Source organism: Haemaphysalis longicornis, unplaced genomic scaffold (genome assembly GCF_048455015.1).
Source record: "Haemaphysalis longicornis isolate Haplotype H1 unplaced genomic scaffold, Haemaphysalis longicornis Haplotype H1 scaffold_7, whole genome shotgun sequence".
In the NCBI taxonomy this organism is placed as follows: Eukaryota; Metazoa; Arthropoda; class Arachnida; order Ixodida; family Ixodidae; genus Haemaphysalis; species Haemaphysalis longicornis.
The window spans coordinates 6,837,545-6,863,654 of record NW_027526422.1 but is presented as its reverse complement, the minus strand read 5'-3'; the positions used below and the strand labels follow the sequence as shown (position 1 = coordinate 6,863,654).

The following is a 26,110-nucleotide window of genomic DNA, read 5'->3' as shown; positions in this document are numbered from 1 at the left end:
CTGAGAACTGTGCGGCCAACTGATATTCATCCCAACTTAGAATTACAAAGCACAACCACAACATAGCAGAAAAATGGCTTCATGCGCACCGAAGCCAAGTAATGTCTTTATCTTTTTTACCCAGTGTAGCCACTTGATGCACAGGTCAATACTGTTTTTTTTAAAATGAACCAAGCTCGTATTTTGTCTTCACGGTCACTTTAACTTGGAGACAACATGTCCACCAGCAAACGAGAAGTGCTCATGGTATACGAGTAGACAACTGTTACAGCACTTTCACTCAATCATACAAGTGGAGGAGATGGCAGCGCCAAGACCTGTCACCTGTCGTAAAAGTGGCCAAGTCTTTTTTGTAGCAGTATATCGCTCAGGTGAACACAACAACAAACAATTTGTGCATACAACGCTGTTTAGGCACAGCCTGGCGCCATCTGCACAGTGCTTCCACCCCCAATTAAAAAGCACACTGGTGCTCGCCTCAGGATTGCACAAACAACCATTCAATGTCCGCTAACAGCTCAAGACTGGTCCCCCCACAAAGCCAGTGGGAAATGCAGTGCTTTTCTTATCCATGGGGAACCCAAACTGGCATGTACAACTGAGAAATTCATAAAGCTACATTCCAAACATGGTGGGTCGGTAAGGGGGAAGGGAGGGCATCCCGACAGTGTTTCCAAAAGCCACCCGAGCTGAAAATGACAATGTGCAAGGTCCCTCCCATATGTACGACATGCCTTGTGCAATCACTTCTGGCAAGCGCTTCCCTGAGGTGTGCACTCACAATCCACAGCCGGCCCAGTGCGTGCTCATCGTGCCAACAAAGTTTCCCCTTCAAAGGTCACCATTTGGCTAACTAAACATTTGATGCACAGCAGTGAGTGCCTCACTTTTCTAGTGTAACAATCAAATACGAACCACTCAAAATTTACATGTGTGTGTGCGTGCGTATGTGTGAGTGCAAGAGAGAGAGAGAGAGAGAGAGAGAGAGAGAGAGAGAGAGAGAGAGAGAGAGAGAGAGAGAGAGAGAGAGAGAGAGAGAGAGAGAGAGAGAGAGAGAGAGAGAGAGAGAGAGAGAGAGAGAGAGAGAGAGAGAGAGAGAGAGAGAGAGCCACGCGCATACCTTGACAATGCCTGGTGGAGAGTAGGCTGAAAAGGGTTTCACAGCCATGGCTGCCTCAGCACCAGTCTCTGAGGTGTTGAAGAGCACATTGGTGCCACGCACTATGCGGACCTCGTTCGGATGTTCCCTGGGTTGAAAAGAAGAGGGAGCATCGTGTACGGCATTGTCCCTTTACTGGCTCCACAAGTAGCACCTGCGAGTTGCTTTGGCCAGAGGTGCTCTGACTGAATCACCAGCTCACGCTGCGGATCTCACGTGCATCCACCCCAACTTAGACTGCCTCAAAAACGGAGCGGGCAGCACTAAGGTTGAAAAGCCGACTCACTTGTCAGGGAAGGAGAGGAACGGCCTGAAGACTTCGGTGCGGGTGTTCTCCAGGCCGTACAGCTTCCAGGCCTGCTCGATGCGCATGGCCAGCCGCTGCCCTCGCTCGGTCCCGGCCATGTGGTAGTCCGTGTTCATCACCCTGCACCAAGGGAGCTCCCTTTCAACGCCAGGATGGGGGACACCACCACACACCCCTCTGATGACGACCAAAGGCACCGTTCCTTTCACAAGGTTACACATGAGCCAGCAGACGGCCAGAAAGATTGCTTACAGCCTCACTGGCCTTCAGCGAGGTAGACCATCCAAAGGGCCACAAACGTTTCGTTATTAAGACTTCAAGTAGGAATACAGCCTCAGCACAGTTTCCACTTGAATAACCCACATATTTAACAATGCCCCTCTTTATTCAACTCACTGCCCAACAAAAGGTACTCCACAGCTGTGTTAAAACTTGGCTGAAACACCTAGTACGTCAGCTGAAGACTGAATCAGACTGGCGTTTGGTAGCTACCCTATCCATTAGGGTATTTAACGGACAATTTTAAATACTCATGCACCTCTAACCAATAGTAGAACAAGAAAGAAGTGCCTCTCAAGGAATAGCAAGGCTACGAAAGCAGGCCATAGAGTGGTGAAACTTGTTTCCTGCTGGAATTGTAAAATGGTACAGATGCATATGGAACAATATGCATCTGTACCATGCGCTCTGGCTGTCACTTGTTTTGTACATTTCTTTTCATTTTAAAATTTTAAGTGTATAATTTTATAACTACTTCCATCCCTTTCACCATTAGATGCATCAACAACTTGCAGGCATACAATACTGACCACGAAAAATTTCCCAACTCAGTACCATAACAGACTCAGGTTTGGAACTATAGCAGTTGGCAGGGGTGCCAATGTCAAGTGCTGTAATATTTGGCTCTAGTCTGCAAGAAAGTTATGACACTTTTTGGGAAAATAATTCCAAGACAGTTTGTATCAGAGCTAGTTGTTACACTGTCACAACTAGAGACTGGAACTTTCGGCGAAATGCCTGTTTTTTTTTTGTGCCCGTATCAAGCCTATTTGACACATAAGAATGAACTAAAAGAAATGAAAAACTTTAAATGATATTTTATTGTGCCTATAAGTGCCTGTTTCGAGGTCCGTGCCTATATGAATTTTTTAGCGCCTAAAAATGTCTTTTTTAGGTTACAGGTTCCTTTTTGGGGTTATTCGCGCCTATGTTTCGCTAAAACTGTCCTCACTTCAGAAGCCTACACCTTGGAATTTGTCTCCCGCTGTTTGCGAGTGGAATCCACGCGCTGTGCCACACACGGCAAGACGTGGAAACTTGTGCTCGAGCCGCTGCCACTTCGCCCCGAGGTTACCCAAGCGACTAAACTAGGCTGCCAAAGGCCCGAAGGCAGCGATACCGCAGCCAACGTGGCCGCAGGGCGCCAGCACGAGCTTTTCGTTCCAAGTTATTCTGTCGCGCTGTGTCGGGGTATCAATGGCAAAAACTTTTGCCGGCATGCCCTGTCCATTGCTAACACAATACAAAACATGCAAAGGGAATGAACGCGACACAACCGTGCATGTACCACTCAAGGTCAAAGATGCTGACCAAGAAAAACCACGCGAACACCTGACAAACGTAAGTTTCAAGGGGCCGCCACAAACACTTGCACAACCAGCAGCCGATCACGGGGACATCACCAGCTGTCAAGACGCAGCTTATATATCATAAAGGAGGTACAGGAGAAAGAGGTTACAAAACGAGAATCTCACATCTTCGGCCTGGTCGCAACAGCCGTCATCTGCCGTGCTGGTTAACTTTCAATGGTGTTAACAGTCTAGCTCTAAGGGTTACCGTATTTTCCGGTCTATAAGTTGCACCCCTCTCAAAACGAGTTAAAAAAAAAAAACGAAAACAAACAAACATATATGTCACACTAGTGTATAAGACGCACCAGTGTACAAAACGCACTTGTTAATCAGGTAAACTGATAGGGGATCAGTTCGTTAGAAAGTGCAGCAAAAATATATGGCTCCAGCAGCCGCCGCCTCTGAACGCATCCCCCTGTAAGCAGTGCTAGGCACGTGCATCTACCATCCTAAGACTAGACAGAACTAACTTTTCAAAAATGGTTTATTGATACACATAGATGGCATGTACTTACAGACGGCATTTAGGCAAAACCATTGAAGCCTTTTTCCTCCAAATCACTACCAAATAATTCATTCATTTAGACCATAGAGCTGTGTCTCTTAATGTGCGCTGACATCACACAGCACACAGGCACCTTATCAAGTGCGGACCACGCACGGCCGCCACGTACCAAATTTATTCCGTACATAAGTTGCACTGGTGGATAAGACGCACCAACAAAAATTTCATAAGAACCCGCGACTTATACACCAAAAAAATATGGAAGTTTAAAATAATATTGCAGGTTGTGTAATGTTGTTACTCAGTATAAAGAGCATAGCTACTGAGTGGTGTTATTTCCAGCAGCTTCACTGGACATCCAATTCTGGAGGATAGGATGACTCACTGTTTTATCTGGAGTTATTGCACTTAACTGCTCTGCCCGTGGTCCATGGGATTCACCGGTGTTGCAGGACTGTATCCTTCGGATTCATTGGTGCTATTGTCACGCAGCAGTTACCGATTGTCCCTCTTCCACCAGAGCCTCTTGTTACCCTTTGGGAGCACGGATAAGGTGCACGGATACGTTTATATATCATAGGTTTATTAATTTTTGACTGGTTTGAAATTTCATTTTGGTTTTTGCATGAATGAAGTCACATTAGCCGTAACTAACTGTGCATGCTTCTGGAATTTTTTATTTGCCTGGAAATATGTTTGGGTTTTCAGGGGATATATTCCTAAACTGGAGTTTTCGACGCCTATATATGCCTAAATGACACTTTTCAGTTCCTATTACAGGCGCCTAAAACCTTGATTTTTGGTGCGTAAAGTTACAGACTCTAGTCATAACTAGCACAAAGCATTTTTTTGTCATGCTGATGTCTTTTATTCAAACTGGCATAGTAGTTTAGCAAAGCAACATTAAATGACTTAGTTTGGCACTGCCGGTGAAGAAAAAAAAGACAGGGGTGAGACAGCTCAATCAGATTTGGGAGCAGCTTTTGGAGCAGCGAAATCTCGATTTTGGAGCAGAAGAACCTTCATTTGGAGCAGAAGAAAGACATTTATTATGTCACCTTAGCAGACTAAAAAATCAAATTTTTGGCAACTCGGTGAGGAAAAGTGCACTTTGTAATCGGTTTTGAATGTACATAACAGTGATACAGCCTTTCAGTAAAGCTTTTTCTACCAGAGTATCACTAGGTACGAACTGCACAACCTTTTTACAATCCATTTTTAAATTCTTAGGCTTTATGCATAAGTAGCATGGAGAGCCGTTGAAAATATCGAATTGAAAAACTAAGCAATTGTAAGGCATTTTTATTATGATGTGAATTCGGAAATTATTTTTGTAATCTCAGGCTTGCCTTTACGCGCAAGTGTAGAGCCATGGCAAAATTTGCGCAAAGCGAGGTGACAGTCGTCGCGCCCTACCAGCCCTCCCATTTCAATCCCCGAGGTGCACGTTCACAACGAAAGTAATTTGAGTAACGTTGGTATGTTTAGCCAGCTCCCTCTTGGCAATTAATTTCCCTTCAGACAGATTAACCATTATTACTAGCGTGCAATAATAGCTCGTCCCGCTAACGGACACTGCTTGAACATTTTGCTCCGATACAGCCTGCGCCGGCACTTCTGCAGTGTCGATCGTCCCATTTCCGCCGCTCGCAACCTCGCTGTCAAAGGCAGCAATAACTGTGCGTTTTATAACACCACAATGAGACCGGAATGAAACAAAACGAATTCGTAAGCACTACTTTGCTTTTGATCAACTCCCGTCTTTTGAGTGTACAACTTCCTGCAACAGATCAAACGACTAAATGAAAACCCAGCCACCCCAATAACCAAAACCACGGTAGAAATCGGCGAAGAGCACCTGCACGAACCACGCGCAACTGCTTTGCCCGGCGGCCATGTTTTCCAATATTCACCACACCAAGATGGCAGCGCACAGTAATGTCGTTCCGGACATAGATTTTCTCACTAGCTTACTGGTTCCGGAGATACGACACTCCGAAAATTGTAGTTTTTTCAACATTTTGCACAAGTAGTTTGTCGCCTCAGTACCGTACTTTGCAATGGTTTTCGATGGGAAAACTTTAAAAACTCAGAATTTAACATTTGCAACCCATTCTGACTTTCGAGAAAACTATCGCAGGGAAAATTTTATGCGTGTTTTTATTGAATGATCAATCAATTCACCCTTTACAAACAGCGTCACCTTGGGGGTGCTGGAAAATTATGCGGTCAATAAGCATTCTTCCCCACTGAAACTGACGGGAGCGTTAAAATCTTTGGCTCTAAGACTGTTCTGGGGCAGTTTGGCGCAATTTTTGTAATTTTCAAGCTTTTGGAGCTGTCTGGCGCAGGGAAACACGTTTGTATCAAAAGTGCGCAATATGCGCAGCTGTCTCACCCCTGAAAAGAAAGAAAGGAAACAGGAGTGCTGACTGCACTAAAAAAATTGATATCATGTGTCACATTGGTTACAAATGGTCTTGATTTTTAATACTCATCGAAGTCAGGCAGTCAATGTGAAGTAAAAGTGGCCACATAAGTTCTGTGCTGCATAGCCGCTGAATTTTGTAATAATATCGCGGGAGTGTCTACTGGTGACCGGTTCAGCGCTTTATCACGGTACACAGCGGCGAAATGAGTGAGGGTAGTTCACATGCGTACAACGGTCCCACCAGTGCAACTGTCATCTGCTAGGCTGTTCCCGCAACCATGACACAACCCCTTTCCACTGGTATCAGCCGCCTTGCCGTGGATAAGGCGCACACGAAATTGCTGTCAGCGCCCAGCAATGAAGATAGCCGTTTGCTTATAAGGGGAAGGGGTTGTGTCGTGCTTGCGGGAACACCTTAGCAGACGACGGCTGCACTAGCGGGATGTGCACATGCGAACTGTGCGAACTACCCTCGCTCGTTTTGCCGCTGTCTACCCACCCGCCAGTCGATGTTCCCACGATATTATTAAAAAATTCGGCGGCTGAACCTCCTGGTTTTGAGTTAAAAGAAAACTCTGATGATCAATTGCTGCCCCACCCTCCCCCATCTCAGAGCCCCTCAAATCCATTTGTGATTAGAGCTTGGTGACTGATTAAGACGAGTAAGAACTGAGCCCGGAATTTATGCCCCACATGTGTCCCATTGCATCGTTTATGAGAAAGGAGGGACGCCAGCCAACTGTTCCGGGCCACGAGCTCCCTAACACCGGATGAAACCATCGGGGCACCAAAGATGGGCTCTGCGCTTCGCCTTTTTTTTCTCTTTGAACAAACAGGAAGGGAAGAGGGCAACTGTATCGCATAACTCAAATCAGGTCTAAATAGCTAAACAACGCGGAAATGAGGGCAATTTTTGCAGTGCCCTTTTTTCATTTCTCCCTCCCCCCTGTGGTAGCACTGACCGTAGCCAGCTGTCGAGGTTCTGCTTGTCGACCCCGTTGAGGATCTGCTCGGCGAAGCCCTCCTTGAAGGAGTAGATGCCCCCCGGCACGGGGCACGAGGAGGAGGACTGGGCCCCTCCCAGCTGGCCCGGGTCTCGCACGCCGCCCTTGCGTGCCACGTAGCCACACATGAGCCCCACCAGGAAGATGGCCCCCACCAGCAGCAGCTGAGGAGGAGAGGGGGAGGTGGCCACACGTGGCACCGTCAGGGCACACGTCCTCTCCGCGGAAGCAGTCAAGGGTGCCAAAGGATGGCTTGTAGTAAAAGCTGGTGTGCGTTACTGTTACCTGGCATTTTTTCCCTGTACGATGTGGGTGTGCGGTTCCATGTCCCCACCCCCCCTACAACTACAACGAGTATAGGCTGCACAGAGCGGCAGTCCCTGGCACTCACGCGCAGCACTTTCCCCTTGGTGCCCGAGAACCAGCCGGGGCTGGAGGCCACCTGGACACAGGGCGGCTGGGCGCCCCCCTCGGGGGACAGGTCCATGTCCACGTTGTCCGTGTCTGCGTCCCACTTGGTGTACGCCTTCTTGCCACGGATGTAGTCCGCCATGGCCGCTCTGGCGCCCCACCCCTCCGCCGCTTCCTCCCCGCCGCTGCTGCCGCCGTCGCCCGTTGGCTCCCTGCACCGGAGGCGCCACATGCACGCAGGCACAGCACCCACACGCCCCTTCTGGCAGACAAGCGCCTTCATGAAACCCTGGGGCCTCTCTAAATAACAAGGTCGCAATTTAACAGCTTGGCTGGTGCAAGAAGAAAGGCACTCGAAGTGTTATATGGCGGAACCTCATTAATTTGACCCCTATTCATTAAACACCAAGGTAATTCAAACTGCCCCCGTACACCCTGGCAACATTTTGTCACTACTTGTCCCTTCAATTATCCAGCTTTCAGAAAATTGATGGCTTTTATTAAATGGACCAACAAGGCAGTATGCACCTTTGTGTTATCCAACTCCAACTGATTCGATGCCAGCCCAGACCCAAAACATATTGTGTGCTCACACGCATGCATGCATGCACGCACGCACGCACGCACGCACGCGCGCGCACACACACACACACACAGACGAACTTAGCAGGTGACCCCCAGGTTCTGCAAGCAGTTGAAGCTAGCCTTCTTTATTTCATTACAGCTACACTCCATGCCAGTCGGTGCTCCTGCTAATGATCCATTGTTAATTCTAATGAAATAACCTGAAACTTGCACATTTTGGGGTACGATAGTTTTACTCAAGAGTTACACTGTGAACTGTAAACTCCTGAAATTCCTTCAGTCATTGATGGCCCCAGTGGAGGACCTTAGCTTGCCCATGATTCGTGGACAAAGGATGTACTGATAACCCCATGATTTTTAGGTAAAAGCAAAAGTGCTCAATTTCCCAGGTGAACTGATAAGAAGAGTAAAGGTGACAAAAAAATGGCCAGTTTTGAAAGTTTCAGTGGCTTGATTGTATTATCATGATGCATGGCTGCCTGTTGTAAAAATGGTGGGAAAGTGAAACATGAACAATGATGACACAAAAGTCAGTTTAAACCACTATAACGTCTGCAGGAATGTAACGTGTATTAACACTCATAAGAATGCAACATACGGCGGATGACACGTGTAAAGGTGCAACAACCAGTTGCAAGTCACTACCTTGTGTGTCTTTCTTAGGCTGTGTCCACTTTTCTGATGCTTTTTTTTGGTGCAAACTATGGTAAACTACAGGTTTTCCCTCTCAATTTAATCCAATCGCCATACAGTTTAGTCCAAGTGCCAGCCAATTTAATCAAGTGCCAGCGAATTTAATCCAAGTGCCAAGCAATTTAATCCAGCTGTCGGAAGGTTGTTCAGGCTGTTTTGTGCGGAATTAGGTGCAGCTCTGCAGGCTTTGATGTGGGTGGTGTGATGAAAACGTAGTGTTCCTTGATGCCTTACGTGCAAAATATCATATGCGCGCAACTTAATGGACATTTACAAACACTAGCAGACCAGGAGAGTGGTCTCGTTTGATCTGTTGGTGGTGTGTGGTGATCGTCTGCGAGATCATCAAAAGAATTGTCTGCTCGCGTATGGTTACACCAGCAGATTTGACAGCGTATTTTTACGCGAGCAGACGACACTTCTGTCGCCACAGGCGATATTTCTGACGATCTCGCAGATGATATTATAATTCAGAAATACTGCTTAATGCTGCATGAAAGCATTCAATTATTGAAAATGAGGACGCAAAGGGCATTTAAGAATGTGTCTTTATCAAAGCAGCTTGTGAATGCATTGATACGTGAAGATCAGACGATGCTTTTGACGAGTGTAATCGACGGCGCTCTCGCAGATGATCAGCTCACAGCAACGGTCTGCATGTGTTAGTAAACATACATTAAGCCGTTCGCATAAGATATTTTGCACATAATGGACCCAGAAACACCACGTTTTACCCACACCATATGCATTAAAACCCGCAAAGCTGCGCCTAATTCCGCACAAAACACCCCTGAACAACCTTCACACTGCTGGGTTAAATTGGTTGGCACTTGGATTAAATTAGATGGCACTTGGATTAAGTTGGCTGGTGCTTGGATTAAATTGTATGTCGATTGGATTAAATTGAGCAGGAAACCTGTAGTTCAACACCAGACTTTCTCATGAGTCAAAATCTGCCTCGCCCATCGACACATTGTACTTTCCCTCACCTGTAACACACAAAGTTGCTAATTTGCTATCTCCACCCCAGCTGTTTTTTTTTATTTTGATAAAAGGTGGCAATTAATTCAGGTGTACATAAGGGGAAAGAAAATAACTGCTTCAAGAAAATTATTGGCATAGGTGTGCAAGAACTGTACGAACACGTGCTATACTGCAAATAATGTAGTTTCGCGACACACCAAAGTGGTCACAAAAAATAAAACAGAAACAAAGAGAACTTAACAAAACCACTTACATGCGATATCTCACAGCTTCACTCATGCTCATTTTTGTGGTGGTGGGGCTCAGTGGAGGGTGGTGGGGCTACGATTTTTACCTCCGTTATCTGTTACTTTGGTGCAGCAGGGACGTGTTTCGGTCTGCCTATCGCACCTACAACGACAGCAAGGAATCGAAAAAAAAAAATTCCAGCGGCGAGCGCTCATACAGGAACCAAAAATGTAAACCGCGCTCAAAACGTGACTTTCGACCACGGTGTAAGAATATTCCGACTTTGCGCAAGCCGTGAAGGGGGCTTTACCACAACACCGCCGCGTTTGTAGGGCGAGCCCACCTTCATTAGGCCGAATGACGTTATTGACTGTCTTTTTTTGGGTACCACTGTTAAAAATTGTAGGAAAAATACACCCATACCCGGTTACAGAGACGGTATGAAGTTTAGGGCACTAGAAATGGTTCATGGAAAGCACGACAGATGTAGATAAACAGAAACAATTATATTTCCATTAAAAACAAGAGAGAAAGAAAACTGGGACTTTTTTGTAAGTTGCTTATTTCATTCGCACAAAGCAAAATAACTTATACTACGTTCCATGTTCTGCCACGAAGTAGTCTTCCCAAGGCCAATATTGTACAAGCAAACGCAGGTGACATGCAAGCACGAACACACGCACGGTGATATTCACTTTGTCGTAGCAACACAGTAGGGATGCGGATCGAAAAGAAAACAACGCTATTAAGTGCAGCAACATTTCTTTAAAAAAGAGGAGAAACATGAGAAATGAAACTAATTTACGTGCCGTTGTGCAGTGCAAGAATTATGTGCGGTTACCACTGTGACGTATGTGCTCGTTATTAAGCCGCCCACAGAACTCGTTCTCGTAGCCCGATTCCAACCGAGTTTCCTAATAGTTGCCGCCAATTATGTTTTGATGAGAGGGCGAGCTCAATTCGCGTACATGCAAAACAGAACGATGTTTAGCCATTTTCTGACGTCGCAGAAACGTCTCTTAAAGAAGCTGTGTGACCGCCTGTTTTCTCTGTAAAAATGTGCTTTTTTTTCATCAATCAGACTCGACATATCTGTATGTGTAATACTGCATGCGAATATCTATTGGCGTTTGCCCTTATTTTTCGGCCGCATGCGTCCAGTACACAGCAAAAACCTTCTAGTGCATTCCCACAATAACTAATGTCTGATCAACCAAACTTGGCAAGTCTGAGGACTTAGAGGCACTCCAATACCCCTTTCCGTCACGTGGCCGTCATATTCGACTTAATTTGCATGATCGGCGTAATAGAAACAGGAGAATAGCGTGCTCCAACATCCGGAAGCTCCCGTAATACGACTCTGTATTCAGTGCCATGCATGCGTTTGAAAATCTAGGGAAGGGCTCAGCAGGAAGGACCAATGAATGATTGCACGACGCGATGATACCTTTGTTGCGCTGTCTTGACGTAACAGCAGCGAATCAACTTCTTATCTGTGAACTCGCAAAGCTGACCGATAGCGGGCCGCCGTAAAGCCCACCAACCCTAGGCGCCTAGGCCACAGCTTTCCGGCTTTCCCAGGTTTCGCCTGGTGGCCTGGTTTCGCCACTCTCGCTCTCCTTTCCTCCTTCCTCCCCTCAACGTCACGTGGCGTCAGTAGTATCAGAATGCTTTAATGCTTTTAAATATACAATATTTTACAACAAATTTTTAAACAATTTTGTATAGTTAACAAAATTTTTTAACAAAATGATACTTTTATTCTAGAATTAAAATGCGCAAGATGCACCGTCATGCCGAGTTCCAGCACATGTCACCACAGATGTCGCTAACAATGTGCAAGATGGCGGCTTTCACAATATTTTTTGTTATGTTTAGAAAATCTCGGTTTTGTCAACGTATCAGCTGTAGTATAGTGAACTAGAAGAGTTTATGCTATTAATGCTTGTGATTACCTTCGCAATGCTATCTTATCAAGACTTGCGCGCTCGATAATGGTACGGCTGAGGGCCAAGCCTTGTACGTAATCGTTGAAGCATTTTCCACACATTGTTGCACGTCATCGGTAATAATGTGTCGCCTTGAAAGAGCACAGACGTTCTTGTGCCGCGGAAAATTTGTTCGTTTCATTTTGTTACTAGAATTAACTTGCTGCATGTGGAGCAAGTGGCGCAGCTAGCGACGTGTGCGCAACACCCACATTTTGCCCGCGCGTGTACGCTTCGCCTGCAGAAACGAAAGTTTGAGTTATTACCCGGTGTGGTTCGCCTCAGAAGTGCGTGTGATTTTTTCCCCTTACATAGAATGAATGGAGCGGCGCATTGCCATCAGGGTACGATATGAAAATTGTTCAGTCTTTTCTTTCATATTTTAGCGTTTTGAACGTTTTGAATTTACCGTGGGCATTATGCGCGTAGGCACGGGTTGGGTCTCCTCTGTTAGCAGAATGCTAGAGCGATATCTTTTTGGCTCGGCGATATCTTTTTTGATCGGGTCTAGTAACGTCAAGACAAAAGTTAATCACAACATTTATTATTTTTTTTGCAATTTAGTGACTTTCTGTCCTCGGTTTTAAATGAGTAGCATAAAGGCAAAATCAGCTACTGCAAAACTAAAGTCTTGTAAATGACTACAGCGGAAACTGGGATGTCCGAGCGCCCGTTGTCCACAAGAAAAAAAAATATTGCGCGAATAAAGCATCACTAACTGAATCAACGTAGCTGTCCATCATCAGGATGAAGGTTTCTTGGCTTTACTTAAAATTCCCCCAGTATTTGTGCTGGTTACTACACATGATAAATTATGGTTTTCTTCGTTGGATTTGAAGCACATGAACCGAAAATTTTTACTTTAGGGCAGACTATCGCAACTAAGGTCAACAATATGCCTGGCATTTATCATGTTGGCTGAATCCATCGAAACGTTAAAGATGAATTAAAAGATTCCAGGCAACCTTAGTGAAAACACACCGAGAAATGTACAGTGAGGCTTGTGCTCTGGGGGAGCGATGTGCGGTCAGTCGTAGCTACATTGGTCAGTCTTTGTTGGTCCTGCCCAGCACCATTAGCAGACGTTGCCCCTTGTGGCAGGGGTCAATTAATTGTTCATGTCAAGTGTTGCTTCTTCACTGTGATCAACAGTGAAATCGCGATGTGGAATAGTTTCCCAAGTCATTATGGTGGTCGAGTCGTGGGTTGTATTGCTCGCTGAGCCAGAGTTTTTGCTGTGTACAGGAACCTCCCGTGGGCGGTTCTTGCTGTAGAAAGTTCGCTCCTTGTGCTTTCCTTGATCTGCTTCCCATATGAATAGGCGCTGCCCCCTTCATGTCTCTCTTTTCTTAAGGAGAAAACTGTAGCAAAAACTTTCTTTAAAAAATGGCGTAAAAGTTACAGCTAATCGTTCTCTCTGCTTACATCGAAGCTGAGCAAAGTGGCGACCGAGCTGTGCATGTCCAGGGAATCCTTTGGCATTGTGACCATGTGCAGCTTTACTTCCAATCTGCTGGAGAGAGACGCAATATGTAAACAGGTCTTGGCTAAAACACACAGTTGTCTGTTCTTGTTTCATTTACTTTAGTTGAATAATTTTTGTTCACTTGTGGATTCCCGCTAATTTTACGTTGTGCGCTTCAATGCCCGAGAGCTTGGTGTTTCAAAGCCAGTTGTCGTTCTCAGTGCTGAAATGCCAGGTCTAACCAAGAACTTTTGGGTTTTTTAATGCCAACTTTTCAAAATGTAAAGGCTCGCTCCCTGTGCATTGTGTTATTTTATAGCACAACAAAAGTGTCAAAAAGAAGAAGCAAATTTAAGTACATGTGCTGCAGCTGTACTTTTTTTAGAGCTCTTGTTTTAGGTGACCCCATATAAGCAATAAGACCACTAAACGACTTATGATAGAAATGTGGAGAGTCTGCACAATGAAATCGGAAGCAGGGGAAGTATATCTCCCACCTCCTCAGCATCCTCCTCCAAGTTGCAAACTGTTGCGGAGTAGAAGATCATGTGGAAAGAGAATTCCGCATAACGGAAGCAGGGGTGGAGAGGAGGTCCCATCCTCCGCATTCAAAATCATCCCATCTTCTTTCAGAGCCAGTCGGTGACATGGTCGGTGAGCAGGCCAGCCGCGGTGCTGACGGCGAGTGTGTGGTGAAGGGTTCTGTGTACAGCAGCGACCGGCTGAGCAGGCACCATCGGAACAGCGCCGGCTGCAAGGAAGATGCCATGGGCGGTGGCAGTCTACCCTTCCACGGTCCCTCCTCCCGGGAGGTGGAACTGGCCAGCGTACCGGTCCTCGAGAGGCGCAGTGGACTGTACAGCGGTGGCGCGCTTGTCGTGCTCGTGGTGTGGTACTTCTTCAGCTTCACCACGCTGGTGCTCAACAAATGCATCCTCTCATACCACAGCGGAGACCCCGTGGTACTTGGTACGTCGTCAAAAACAGTACAAAGGCATTTACCAGTGTCTTCCAACTGCATCTATCCAGCATTTACTCTTATTCATGCTGGCAGGGTACAATTTTCACAATGCTCATATTGCTGTAGGCAAGCTGAAAAATGGTTATTGTGAGGTCCTTGGCTGAAACATTTCAAGCTAAGGTGGGTGCCAGGTGATTGTCGCTCCATGTGATGCTGCCACTCAACAGCAAAGAGAAACTGTGCAGCTTCCTTATAAAATTTGAATTGAAGAACAGTTCATTCAATCTGGCTGGAAATTCAAACATGGGAGCACTGCCATTTTGAGACAGTCATTTTGCCAGTTGAGCTAGCTGGAAAGCTAGCAGGCAACATTGCGAAGGCAGGATATCAACTTTATGTTAGTAAGAGTAGTGGATAGATAACAAAGTTCTCCAAGTTTATTCCACCAAATGAATTAGTACTGCTGCAAAGAAAAGCAGTTAACGTTGGTGGGGCATGGTGGTCCAAGCCAAGAAAGAATTTACCTTTGTTCTCTGTGCCATCATTAGCTGAAAAGCTTGCTAAGCAACAGCTTTGAGTGAACCAAACATTCCTTTTTGGACGATATAACCTGCCTTTGTCGGTGGTTTCTCTGTTGCCATGCTTATTTCACCCTAACCAAAAATACACCCTGTGCAGCTGGGAATGAAACTTGGAAATAAACAAAAACTGAAGTAGCAGTGTGCTGATGAACAATTCTTCGACTTGGATTTGTACATGCCAAAGCTGCACAGCACAGCAGTGTATACGGATGATGTTACTTTTTCTCAGAGCCTGTTGAAATGTCACAATTTGGTATAAAAATGTTTGGTTACCTTGCAGGTGCCATTCAAATGCTGTGCTGCTTCATCTGTGGCTATGTTCAGATGCGAATGACAGCGAGGCGCAAATTATCCGCGGAAAACTCCCCCAGGGTGCACAATGTCATTCTGGTTGGGTGCCTCAGGTTAGTACCCTGGTTACGTGCTCGAATTCTTGTACCCAGCTTGAAACTTCCCCAATTGTAATGTTTATGTAAGATGTTTTTGTCCAGAACCAAAGTGTTAAAAGATGTGTTGGAATGGTCTGCACCAGCATGAGAGATAATGCATTAGCGCAATTAGATATTATTGCTTGGTTTTAAGAAAGGCGGAACTCTCTCTCTCGTTCAAACACATGCACAAACAGACATGCTACCTCAAATCCACCGGGACAGGCATGCAGATCTGTGACAAGTGGCCCAGCAGTGCTTCCATTGTTGCCCTGAGAGAGAGACCGGCATGTGTGCCACATCTGGCACAGGTTCAGCACGGTGTTCCTGGGGCTGGTGGCGCTGTGGTACGTGCCGGTGTCGTTTGCGGAGACGGTGAAGAGCTCTGCGCCCGTGTTCACGGTGGTGATCTCGTGGCTGGTGCTGGGCGAGACCACCACCTGGCTGGTCAACATGAGCCTCTTCCCCGTCATGGGGGGCCTGGCCCTGTGCAGCGCCAACGAGCTCAGCTTCAACCTGCCGGGGTTCCTCGCCTCGCTCTGCACCAACCTCTCCGAGTGGTGAGCCTTTTCCCCCACTCCTGCTGGGTGGGCCGCAGTGCACAACGAGGGAGCCCCAACCTGGCCCTGAGCGGCCAAATGCAGCCGAGCTAGCATTTCCTGCTTGGAATGAACCCATGTTTTGCTTAACGGTGTGTCCTCGAAAGAACGCAGGGACACGAACACTGGGGAGGCTACAAAACTTGCGCATTAGGGCTCAAGCACACCAGGTGCTGTCAAAAAGAAAGTTTTGCTGCTAAGACATTGCCTGTGTTTGTTTTCTTTTGCAACAGTGCCAATATGTTGTGCAACTACTTGTACGCTGTAGTGTGGAGAAACTAGCCCAGGCTGGCACTTGAATGTATGCTGCGTGTGTGCCTTTGTCATTGTTTTAGTAGCGTTTCTATCAAAATGAATGGATGAGCTGGAAGTAGCCTTGGGCTCCTGTTGTCATAGCTATCCTAATTATTCCTCTGCCTGTACAATTGTCCGTGTGTCCTCTTTTTTTTTTTTTTTGACACATCCCTATTAGTACCATATTTTATCCCCTGATGTGCAGCATTATATATGTTGTGCCCTCTTTTAGTAAGTTTTATTTCTTCCTTACCCCGTACCCTTTGATGAGCTTCAAAGTTTGCTGATGACACCTCCAAATCAGTTTCCAGAATGTCTTCTCCAAGCGCCTGCTGACTGACGAGAAGGTCAAGCTGCTGTGAGTTGGACTTCTCACTTCTTTTACATAGATCCATGTTCCTGCCCACTTGCTAAAATCAATGGGCCTCCTCTATTATCAGTCCTGGATGGTCTGCGGACTTCTCGAGTCACGATCCAGCGCTTAATTTTTCTATGTAGGTATTCCTATGGCACTTCCAGTTCGAACACAGTCCTTGGACTGCCTGCACACCATCCAGGAGTGGTAAATCGAGGATGTCCAATAAAAAAATTCCAGGCCATCTCCACGAACGTGAAACCTGAGGAAGGGTGAATGAAGCATGTAGTGTATAAGTGTCTTGGCGCCTTGGCGTTTTTGACAGCGGAGATGAAGCCGTTGGGGGGGGGGGGGGGGCAGAGGTACACAGCTTTGCTGTAAAAGTATCTTTGAAGCACGAAGCTCTCTAGTGCGAGGCGTAAATGCGTGCCCCGGTGTTTTTTTAGTACGCGTTACGTTCTAGTGCGAGGTGTAAACGACTTTCCCAGTGTTTTAGTACTGTGACTATGTAAAACAGCGATGACGGAGGACGGCAGGAGACGGCAACAGCCCCAGACCCTGAGGGGCTTCGCTCCTAAAAGGCATGTTGTCTCATGATGTGATCCTGTGATCTTGGAAAAGCAGTTGCATTTCCAAAAGTAAGCATCTTTAGGGCTGTAGCCAGATGTCCCTACTCCTGTCCAACCACCACACCCCTGGTGTGTGGTGGTCGGACACCGGGCTGAGTTGGCCCGGCGCTCCTGACACTGTGGTACTCAAGTTCGCACCACACGGCCGCGTAGGCCAGTTGTTACGCACCCCTTTAGCTGCTGGACTCGTAAGTGCCGACGTTGCCCATGGGACACGACGTGGAGGTGGGTGCGGGCAGGGGGGAGTGTCCCCCCGGAGCAGAAGATGGTCAGTGCTCCTGTAGCACCCCTAGGGCCTCTCATCTGGAGCTTGAGGGCTTTCGTCTCCTCCTCACCGGGTTCTGTGTGTGCTGAGAGGTGTTGGTGGTTTGCCTTTTGTGCTGTTCCCACTAGGCCCGTGGAGCTGCAGTGCTACACCAGCCTGAGCTCGGTGTTCATCCTGGTGCCCACCATGGTGGCCCTGGTGGACTTCCCCAAGGTGTGGGCGACCTCCACGTGGACCACCCTGGGCACCCTGCTGCTGGGGGGCCTGTCCTTCCACTGCCAGAGCTTCACCGAGTACATCCTGCTCGGGTACATCTCGCCCGTCACCCACAGGTACCGTGCAGCACCGGTCAGGCCGGTTCATGCGAGGGAGAAATTGTCTCGTCCAGCACTGCTGGCGACTCCATCTGTTAGTGCCATTGCAAATGTCACATTGCATTGCCGCACAACACTTCTTTAAAACGGAAGGCATTGAATAAAAACTATGCTTTTCTCATTTTGTGTGCCTCTGTCAGGTTTTGAGCTTAGTTGGGGAAAAGTAACTTGCATTTTTGAACCAAGACACTAAACTCAACTTCTTCAGGCATGAAAGGTGGGCTAGCTGGCAAAAGAGTGTGGCTCAAACGAGTGGGTCTTCTTCTTCCCTTTCCAGCGTTGCGAACACGGTGAAGCGGGCGCTCATGATCTGGCTGTCTGTCCTGGTGTTTGGCAACCAGGTGACCTTCCTCAGTGGACTGGGGACCCTGGTGGTCATCGGGGGCGTGTTCTTGTACAACCACGCGCGCAATGTTGCTGCCAGCTTGTACCAGTATGATGTGACGCTCAGCACAGTGAAGGTGACCGACCACGACGTTTGATGAGCAGGGCCTTAGGATGGGCTTCATTCCTGTGATCTCCTCTGTAGAAGTGAATCCTGACACAATTTGCAGGAGAATGTCTTGTTGCATTTGGGATAAGTGTGTACGCTGCGTTTATTACTAGCGCCCAATTTGCATTCCAGGGTGGAAGTGTAAGCGTGTGCATACCAGCGCTAGAGGGAGTAGCCATTGCACATTTGTTTCACAGTGAAAAACCGGGCTTGCCAGTTTGAGATTTGAGATTGGTGCATGCAGCCAGTGTTGTCTAGCCTGAGAGGAGTTACATCAGATCAGACCGTTTTGCCCAACAGCTGATTGATTGAATCTTCTTCTATTCCACGCATAGCCACCAAGGAGCGCCAAATAGCTATTCTCTGTAGAGGCCCTAGACGATTCCCTCGACATGTTTGCTAGAACTCTGGTACTCAGAAGCCCTGGGTTGCTATGTTGTGCGCTGACCAGTATTGCGAAGTTCATGGCAGACAGAGCTCATTCCTGTTCACTAGTCAGGTAATGGGAACGTCTTTTCGACGCCATGATTTGTGACAATTTTTTTTTTCATCTCAATTGTTATATAGCAGCCTAGCATAGCCGCTACTTTTTGCTCTTTTATGAGCAAAAAATGCGGTCCCTGGTCCAGTGATATTGACTTATTTGGGCTATGCACAAGGTATGATAAATAATAGTTTGAGAAAAAGCGATAACAACAACAACCACAACAAGCTCCACTAGTGGTTGAAAAAACTTCTATTCACAGATTCAAAGTGGCACAATGCTGTGTGTGTGGCAGCAAATTCACAGATTATAACTGCACTGGTGTCATGTTTACAGGGCTTGTTTTATCGTTGAACCTATTGAACATCTTTGCTGAAAGCTAGAAAAAAAAAGCCAGTTAAAAGAAGCTTAAAAGATATTCTTTTAAGTTTATTTTCAGGATTTTCTTGTTCTTTTTTTTATGTGAAGGCGTTACATGGCCCATTGAACGAAAACACTGGATTCTAAACCCTACAACTGCGAAAGGTTTCATAGCGCATGTCGCATCAATAAAACACAAGAAAAGGACAGCGCTGCTTGGCAACGGCTTACATGCAAAGAGCCGTGTTGAAAGCCAAGAATGTGTCAAAAACAGGCCTTGCTGGTCTCGCCCAGCGGCGCAACAGTCACCAGTGAGCCAGGCTGCTCTGCATGGCAATACAATTCTATGCGGTATCATCTAAGTGATTCTGTGGTGCAGTAAACAAGGTACAGCTAATATGGTAACATAGAAACTAAAAAAAGTAACTTGCACCACTTTAGTCTCGCACTCAAAAACATTACACACAGTGCAAAAATTGGAGGAGCACCCAGTGGCGTTCAGCTGGACATTAATGCTTTCACATTCACAGCTCGCAAGAAGTGACCTCGAGTTTTTTAGCTGTTTGATTAACTGGAATAGGCAAGGCTGCACCGGTGCAGCTGCCCAGAGGAAGACGCACAAGAACTGTGAATGTGGTGTTGTATTTGAAAGTGTCTGCAGAGCTGGGAATCATGTACATACATATAAGCAAGCTGTGCATTCAGTGTAACCAACTTCGTGTGTGTATATAAGTATTCGTTATTTAAATAATCCACACTTTATGTTGCAAAGCGTTTCAATGATCGCATTGCATGGGTTCTTCTGGTTTACACAAAACTGAAGCAGAGCCCCAATGCTGAGCATTTTCGGTTCTTTCGACTGTATTTTCTTTTCATCTGAAGTCAAGTATGGGAGCTGCAATGAATTAAACGTTTCCTGATTTTTTTAGTATTACCTGGTGAAAACGAACTTAGTAATCTATGTAATCTGCTTGGAGCACAGTTTTGCAAGTGTGCTTTGTCTTGTGTGTAAAAAAGGGCCATGTAGACAAAACACAAGTTTGGTTGATTCAAAAGATTGCCTCTTTAAATCATAGTGACACCACTTTTAATGCAAACTTCGCTAAAACGAGCTATATAATTAGGAAAAAAGGGAATGGCCATGCGACCCACAAGCTCATTTCCCGCAACAGAGCCTATGAAGCCCTAACCACATGGAGGCAAAATCACGCGTCGCGTGAGCATCGGCGTCGTTCGGCGTCAACGCGAGGGCCCGAATGAGAGGGCGAGTAACCGCATGAGACCGGCGAAGTCGCGCGCCAGTCGCTGCGTCGGTGGGCGTCGCTGGACACGTATGCCATCCTGTTGAAGTTGTTTATGAGCAGTTATTGTCGATTCTTGAACTGCCGTTATCAAAACTTTAGCTTTAGCAAAAAAAAAACAAACAAAAAAAAAAACAAATCACTTGGCGTCTTTATTCATTGCTAAGTATGTTGGTTGGCAAATATTGAAATGCTGCGAAATGTATCTCGAGCCATCACGGTCAAATCTGAACAAAATAAGATAAGATGATAAACGAAGACGCACCTCGCACAACTGCTTTACTTGCTACTTGATTTAACCTTCATGTTATGTACCGACTGCACGTTCATGAGTTCAAAGTGTAAGCAAAACAAATTTCAGCGCTGCCTTGATACTGAGGTTACCTTCAAACATCATTTGTAGATTAAAAGGCAAGGTACTCTGGCACCCTGTCTGTACCCTGTATAAAAAAACAATCAAACCCTCACCGGAAAAAACAAAAACAAAAAACACTTGGGGCTTTGCCAGGATTTGAACCACTGGATTTGAAAACAGAAGTCCGGCTCTCAGGAGCCTCGAAGAATTCAGTGTACCAACCGAGGCTGCCCAGGAATAGTGTCGGGTGTGCTTTCTTTTGGTCGTATTTGAGAGATTTGAGCAGTGGTAACGCTTGTTTCTTGAGCACAGACCTTGGAGCCAAGTACAATAATGCTAGTGCTACAAGCGATGTAATCACAGCTCCCTTATTTGAGTCAAGAAAAGCTATCGCACATCCCCGGTCTCCCCTGCGCAAGCCACGGGAGCTATGAATGGAATGGAATGCCCCGCTAGAATTCAGGCATTGATAACGCTTGCTCGTCATGCACCGATCTTGCAGACAAGCCTCATTATGCTAATACTGGATGTGATGTAGCCAGAGCTTCATTATTTAACTCGCACAAAGCTATCGCAGATCCCCGATCTCCCCGATGAAAGCCAAACAAGCCACAAATGGATGAGCACTTGCCTACAGAAATAGCTTGCAATTTGTCTCAAGGCAACCGATTACCGCAAGTTAAAAAGAAATTGATTGTTTTCTGCTGAAAGGAACAACCCCAAACCACGCGAAGACGGACGCTGCCGCCCGCTTTCCGATGCTCTATCGCGCTGCGTTGACGCCAATATCTGGCGAGCGTAGACATTGGCGTCGCTCGGGCATTAGCTCGCGTCGCCAGGCGTTTTTGGCGACGTGCATCGACACGGGACGGCGTTGACGCGAGAAAACGCCGAAAGTACGCTGCATGTGGTTGGGCCTTAATGTCATATGTGCCAGCTCTGAAATTGGCTGAGGCCGGGAAAAGTAAACACAAATTAGGCAGGGCTTATAAGCTTGCCGAAAGAGCTATTTGGGATTAAATTTAGGGCACATTCTTTTTATAGCAGTAAGAATGGTGGGGTAAACAGTGGAAGTTACGAAAGTACACGTAAACATAGAAGTACCGATGCATACTGCTGTTGGTACTGCAAGCACTACACTTGTTAAGATGCTGCACAGCACTGCGGCGCTCTGGGGTTGTCTCAGACGGAACTGGCCAATTGGTGTAAGCGCTGGCGTCTTACGTGACCATATTTGTCGAATGAACACCATGTTTCACGAAACGATTATTTTACGCGTTAACAAAAATAAGCCAATCACAAATGCGGTCAAAAACAAAGCAAATGCAGAAAACAGCTTGCCGTGGTATGGTGGCGCGCGCCATCTAGGTAACTAACGGTAAACCAGGCTCCGCAGCTGCTTGAAGACCTGTTCTTGTGGTGTCATTGCAGATGTCATGAAAACACACGATTTGGTGGGAGAATGAAAATTTTAACTTAAATTGATTTATTTTGCACTGAATCAAGCATCGTCTGCTTCTGGACAAGTGCTGGGGACACTATAAAACACGAAATCTTTCGAATAAAACGAACTTGTATTTTGTCTGAGCGGCCCCTTTAGGCTGTTCATCTTTTGCCCATTTTGTGTTAGTGCCAGCAGACTTGTTTGCTTTATTTTATAAACGAAGGTGCTTCTTTTCAAGGCAGAAACGCTTTTCATTCCAGCGCAGCACCCCGAGAGCAGATTTTTGAGCATCTGTATGCTAACAAATCAAATTTTGTTGCAAAGATGGTATTGCAAAACAATGCATTTGTGCTACTTTAAAAAGTCTAAACGCATTGGTGCTAGTAGTAACCATAACAAAGTTAGTTTCACAAAATGAGGTTCATATTGCCATGACACAAATATCTTGACACAATTTATAGTAATTTCTTCCCTTGGGATCAGCAAATTTTAAGCACTTCGACACATTAAAAATTGCATTCATTTTCCTTTTTTTTTTTTTTTCAACGTTGTTGTGAACAGCCATCTAGATTTGCAAAAGCAGGACAGCTGCCAACAGACAAGACTGCAAAAGTTGGCTTGCAACCTTGAAACTTTGCAATAGGTGTCTAATAAGATGTGTGCTTAGCATGGTTATTGTTGTCCTGTAATGTATGTGGTGTTCATAACTGTGAATATGCTTGTGATATGTGGGAATTTGCCAGTGTCTTCACACATGCACATGACAGACCGCAGTGAACATCTTTGGCTGAGGTATTGCTTATTTCTGCAAGGTGGCTTGGCTGTAGCCATTGTAAGGCACAAAGTGCATAACGCGACCAGAGTTCACTGTTGGCTCTGTTCCCCGTGCAAGCTAGTCATCAAGGCAGGTGCATCCTTCCGAACTTTTCTTGCTTCAAAAGTACCACAGTCCTCGTTCCTTTCTCTTTGCTTTGTGATGCAGACTACAATACAGGCTCAGCTTGAACAGCCAGGAGTGAGACAGCTGAACCAGATTTGGGAGCAGCTTTTGGAGCAGCAAAATTTCGATTTTGGAGCAGAAGAACGACATTTATTATGTCGCCTTAGGAGCCTAAAAAATGAAATTTTTGGCCACTCGGGAGGGGGGAGTGCGCTTTTTAACGGTTTTGAACGTACATAACACTGAAACCGCCTTTCAATTAAGGTTTTTCTACCTGAGTATCACAAGGAACGAACTACACTACCTTTTCCAAACCATTTTTACATTCTTGGGCTCTATGCATAGATAACGCGAAGTTCCTTTGAAAATATCGAATTGAAAAACTAAGCAACTTTAAGGAATTTTTATTATCCCGTGAATGCCGAAGTTATTTTTCTAATCCCAGACTCTGCGTTACACACAACTGAGAGCCACGGCAAAAGTTGCGCAAAGCGAGGCGACAGTCGTCGCACCCCACCAGCCCTCCCATTTCAAGCCCCAAGGTGGGCGTTCACTACGATCGTAATTAGAGTATTGGTATGTTTAGTCACCTCCCTTTTGGCATTAAATTTCAATTCAGATAGATGAACCATTATTACTAGCGTGCAATTATAGCCCGTCCCGCTATCGGACACTGCTTGAACATTTGGCAGTGATGCAGCCTGTGCCGCCACTTCTGCAGTGTCCATCGTCCTACTCCCACCACTCGCAAGCTCACTGTCAATAGCAACAATAACTCGGCGTTTTATAACGCCACAATGAGTCCCAAATTTCACTTCAAGCATGCACTGCGCCTCACACACAAGGCCGAAACACGGCAATATCGCGGGTACCCCGTTGTTCTTGATGAACCCCCGTCTTTCGAGTCGCGTAACTTCCAAACGACTAAATGTAAACCTGGCCACCCCCATAACCAAAACCGCGGTAGAAATCGGCGAAGAGCACTCTGCCTGAACCGCGAGAAACTGCTTCGCCCAGCGGCCATGTTTTCCAATCTTCACCGCACCATGATGGCGGCGTCCAGTAATGTCGTTCTGGAGATGCGGCGCTCCCAAAATTGCTGTTTTAAAATCCACTTGCACAAGTAGTTTGTGAAAACTTTATATGAAAAAACTTTAAAAATTCGCACATAACATGTGCAACCCGACATTGTGACTGTCAAAAACTATCCCGTGGACAATTTTATGCGGGTTTTATTGAATGATCAATCAATTAAACCTTTACAAACAGCATCACTGGAAAATTATGCCGTCAGTAAGCTTTTTCCCCCACTGAAATTGACGGGAGCGTTAAAATCCTCGGCTCTTATACTCTTTCGGAGCAGTTTGGCGCAATTTTTGCAATTTTCAAGCTCTTGGAGCAGCCTGGTGCAGGAAAACGAATTTGTATCAAAACTGCGCAATATGCACAGCTGTCTCACCCCTGACAGCTTGTACAGGAAAAGAATTAGCCACAAGGGACTTCCGGTTTGACTTGCGAGATAAAAAGTAACCTCAATCTCTCTCACTTTGTCTGTTCGGCAACAGAATTGGCAAAGTTTCCGTACATTTGTTTGCTGCATATGCCAACAAAACTATTGTTGGCAAGTGTGTGCCTCCCCCTCCGTTTAAGGGAGACGTTTTATCCAGTCACAGTGCAGGCCCTCATCCCTCGAGGAGGAAGATTTGGCAGTTCTTGCTCTTTTCAACAGTAACTACCGCGAAGTTGTTCATATGTGCAATCCAAGATCCTTTCCAGAAATATTCTGCATGTTGTAAGCTTCGAACGATGTGCAGGTTGTGCAAAAAGGGAGCCAGTGCTAGAGAGTGTCTGCATACTTCATTTTTCGAGTAAGTGCCACATGCGCCCTTGCAGCCTGTACTATTTTCTCCAGTCCTGGTGTTTCGCCGTATGTACAGCGCATCATTGTGTGTACAGTAGAACACTGATTATACGTCCCCTGGTTTTACGACGACCCACTTCTACGATGGATCACCGTGGTCATGCTAGACTACCCATAAAAACAATGCATTAAAAACCCCGATTATACAATGTTCGGGGGATTTTTTTTAGGCGTTTCATTTTTTAGAAACTTGGGATTTCAGTTAGGAGTTTGTAAATTATGCAAGAATGCAATAAATATAGTAATTTAATTGAGTTCTTATCCCGCCTGTCATGTGAGACCGCCTACTAGGGCAGCATTTACGCGTACCACGATGATACGACGCCCTGGTCATAGACGCTTGCTCGCAGTCCATTGAAGTCGTATTATTGGTGTTCCATATACACATGCATACATACAATACATGCAGAGCTTTTGTCTCCCTTCGAACAGCATTTCTGAATTGTTCCACTGTTGTTTGGAAGGGTGTTGCAATGCTGTTGCAAGGGTGTTGTAAGCTCTGTGAGCTAGCTAGCTTGAACAGCCGTCAGCTATGAGCTGTTCCGTCAGCACTAAGGTTTCCAACTTTCAGTTTTTCAAGCACCTCAGCCTAGACGAAATCTGGCATGGCAGAAAGTGGCTTTCAATTGCCCCTTCTTCATCGAGTGTGTTACCAGGCCCCGAGTGACTCCTCAGAGATATATGAAAACAAAGTGATGTTCTGTGTGATTCATGAATAAGTTTGCTGGTTGTAAACAATGCTGATGTTGGGATGATTGTCAGGCAACAATGCGCACAATGCTGGCTTTTGTAGTCTCAGTATGAATGTTATGGTGACTTCTCTCTGGAAAAGCGGGCATTACGTATTTATTCTAGGTATATAGTATATATATATATATATGTATATATATAATATTGTCACGGGTTTCCCTGTGAAAGGGGAATGTGTTGAAATA

General features: G+C 46.0%; 2 protein-coding genes across 5 annotated transcripts in view; one reads left to right on the top strand and one right to left on the bottom strand.

Annotated features, from left to right (window-relative positions):
* The window catches only part of LOC144144389 (putative N-acetylated-alpha-linked acidic dipeptidase), a 46,245-nt gene extending 34,735 nt beyond the window's left edge, over positions 1-11,510 (bottom strand). Inside the window, exons 1-6 of one of the 2 annotated variants that reach the window (XM_077675815.1) lie at positions 11,386-11,497; positions 9,964-10,100; positions 7,429-7,660; positions 6,996-7,201; positions 1,446-1,586; positions 1,121-1,247 (exon numbers count right to left, since the gene is read on the bottom strand). In XM_077675815.1, the coding sequence (XP_077531941.1) occupies positions 1,121-1,247; positions 1,446-1,586; positions 6,996-7,201; positions 7,429-7,660; positions 9,964-9,995 (738 nt within the window). In that variant the 5' untranslated portion in view covers positions 9,996-10,100; positions 11,386-11,497. Of the gene's footprint in view, positions 1-1,120; positions 1,248-1,445; positions 1,587-6,995; positions 7,202-7,428; positions 7,661-9,963; positions 10,101-11,385 lie in introns of both variants that reach the window. The other variant, XM_077675816.1, reaches the window with a different exon arrangement.
* Positions 11,511-11,797: 287 nt separating this feature from the next.
* Positions 11,798-25,849, top strand: LOC144144387 (solute carrier family 35 member E2A-like). 3 transcript variants are annotated; one of them, XM_077675810.1, is made up of 8 exons: positions 11,819-11,957; positions 12,242-12,270; positions 14,025-14,360; positions 15,214-15,337; positions 15,673-15,921; positions 16,559-16,612; positions 17,632-17,835; positions 18,155-25,849. In XM_077675810.1, exons 2-8 carry the CDS (start codon positions 12,243-12,245, stop codon positions 18,357-18,359), a joined length of 1,200 nt encoding a protein of 399 aa, XP_077531936.1. In that variant the 5' UTR covers positions 11,819-11,957; position 12,242; the 3' UTR covers positions 18,360-25,849. The 3 variants fall into 3 exon arrangements, with proteins under 3 accessions (XP_077531937.1, XP_077531939.1, XP_077531936.1); XM_077675811.1 differs by lacking the exon at positions 12,242-12,270 and having other exon boundaries at positions 11,798-11,957; XM_077675813.1 differs by lacking the exon at positions 12,242-12,270 and having other exon boundaries at positions 11,801-11,935.
* Positions 25,850-26,110: the final 261 nt, after the last annotated feature.

What these genes read in the sequence shown, in the direction of transcription:
- LOC144144387 (XM_077675810.1), top strand. Translation starts at nt 12,243, where the DNA reads ATGAATGGAGCGGCGCATTGCCATCAGG. An exon ending in AGCGGCGCATTGCCATCAGG is followed by an intron (nt 12,271 to 14,024) that starts GTACGATATGAA and finishes ATCTTCTTTCAG; the next exon opens with AGCCAGTCGGTGACATGGTC. An exon ending in CGGAGACCCCGTGGTACTTG is followed by an intron (nt 14,361 to 15,213) that starts GTACGTCGTCAA and finishes GTTACCTTGCAG; the next exon opens with GTGCCATTCAAATGCTGTGC.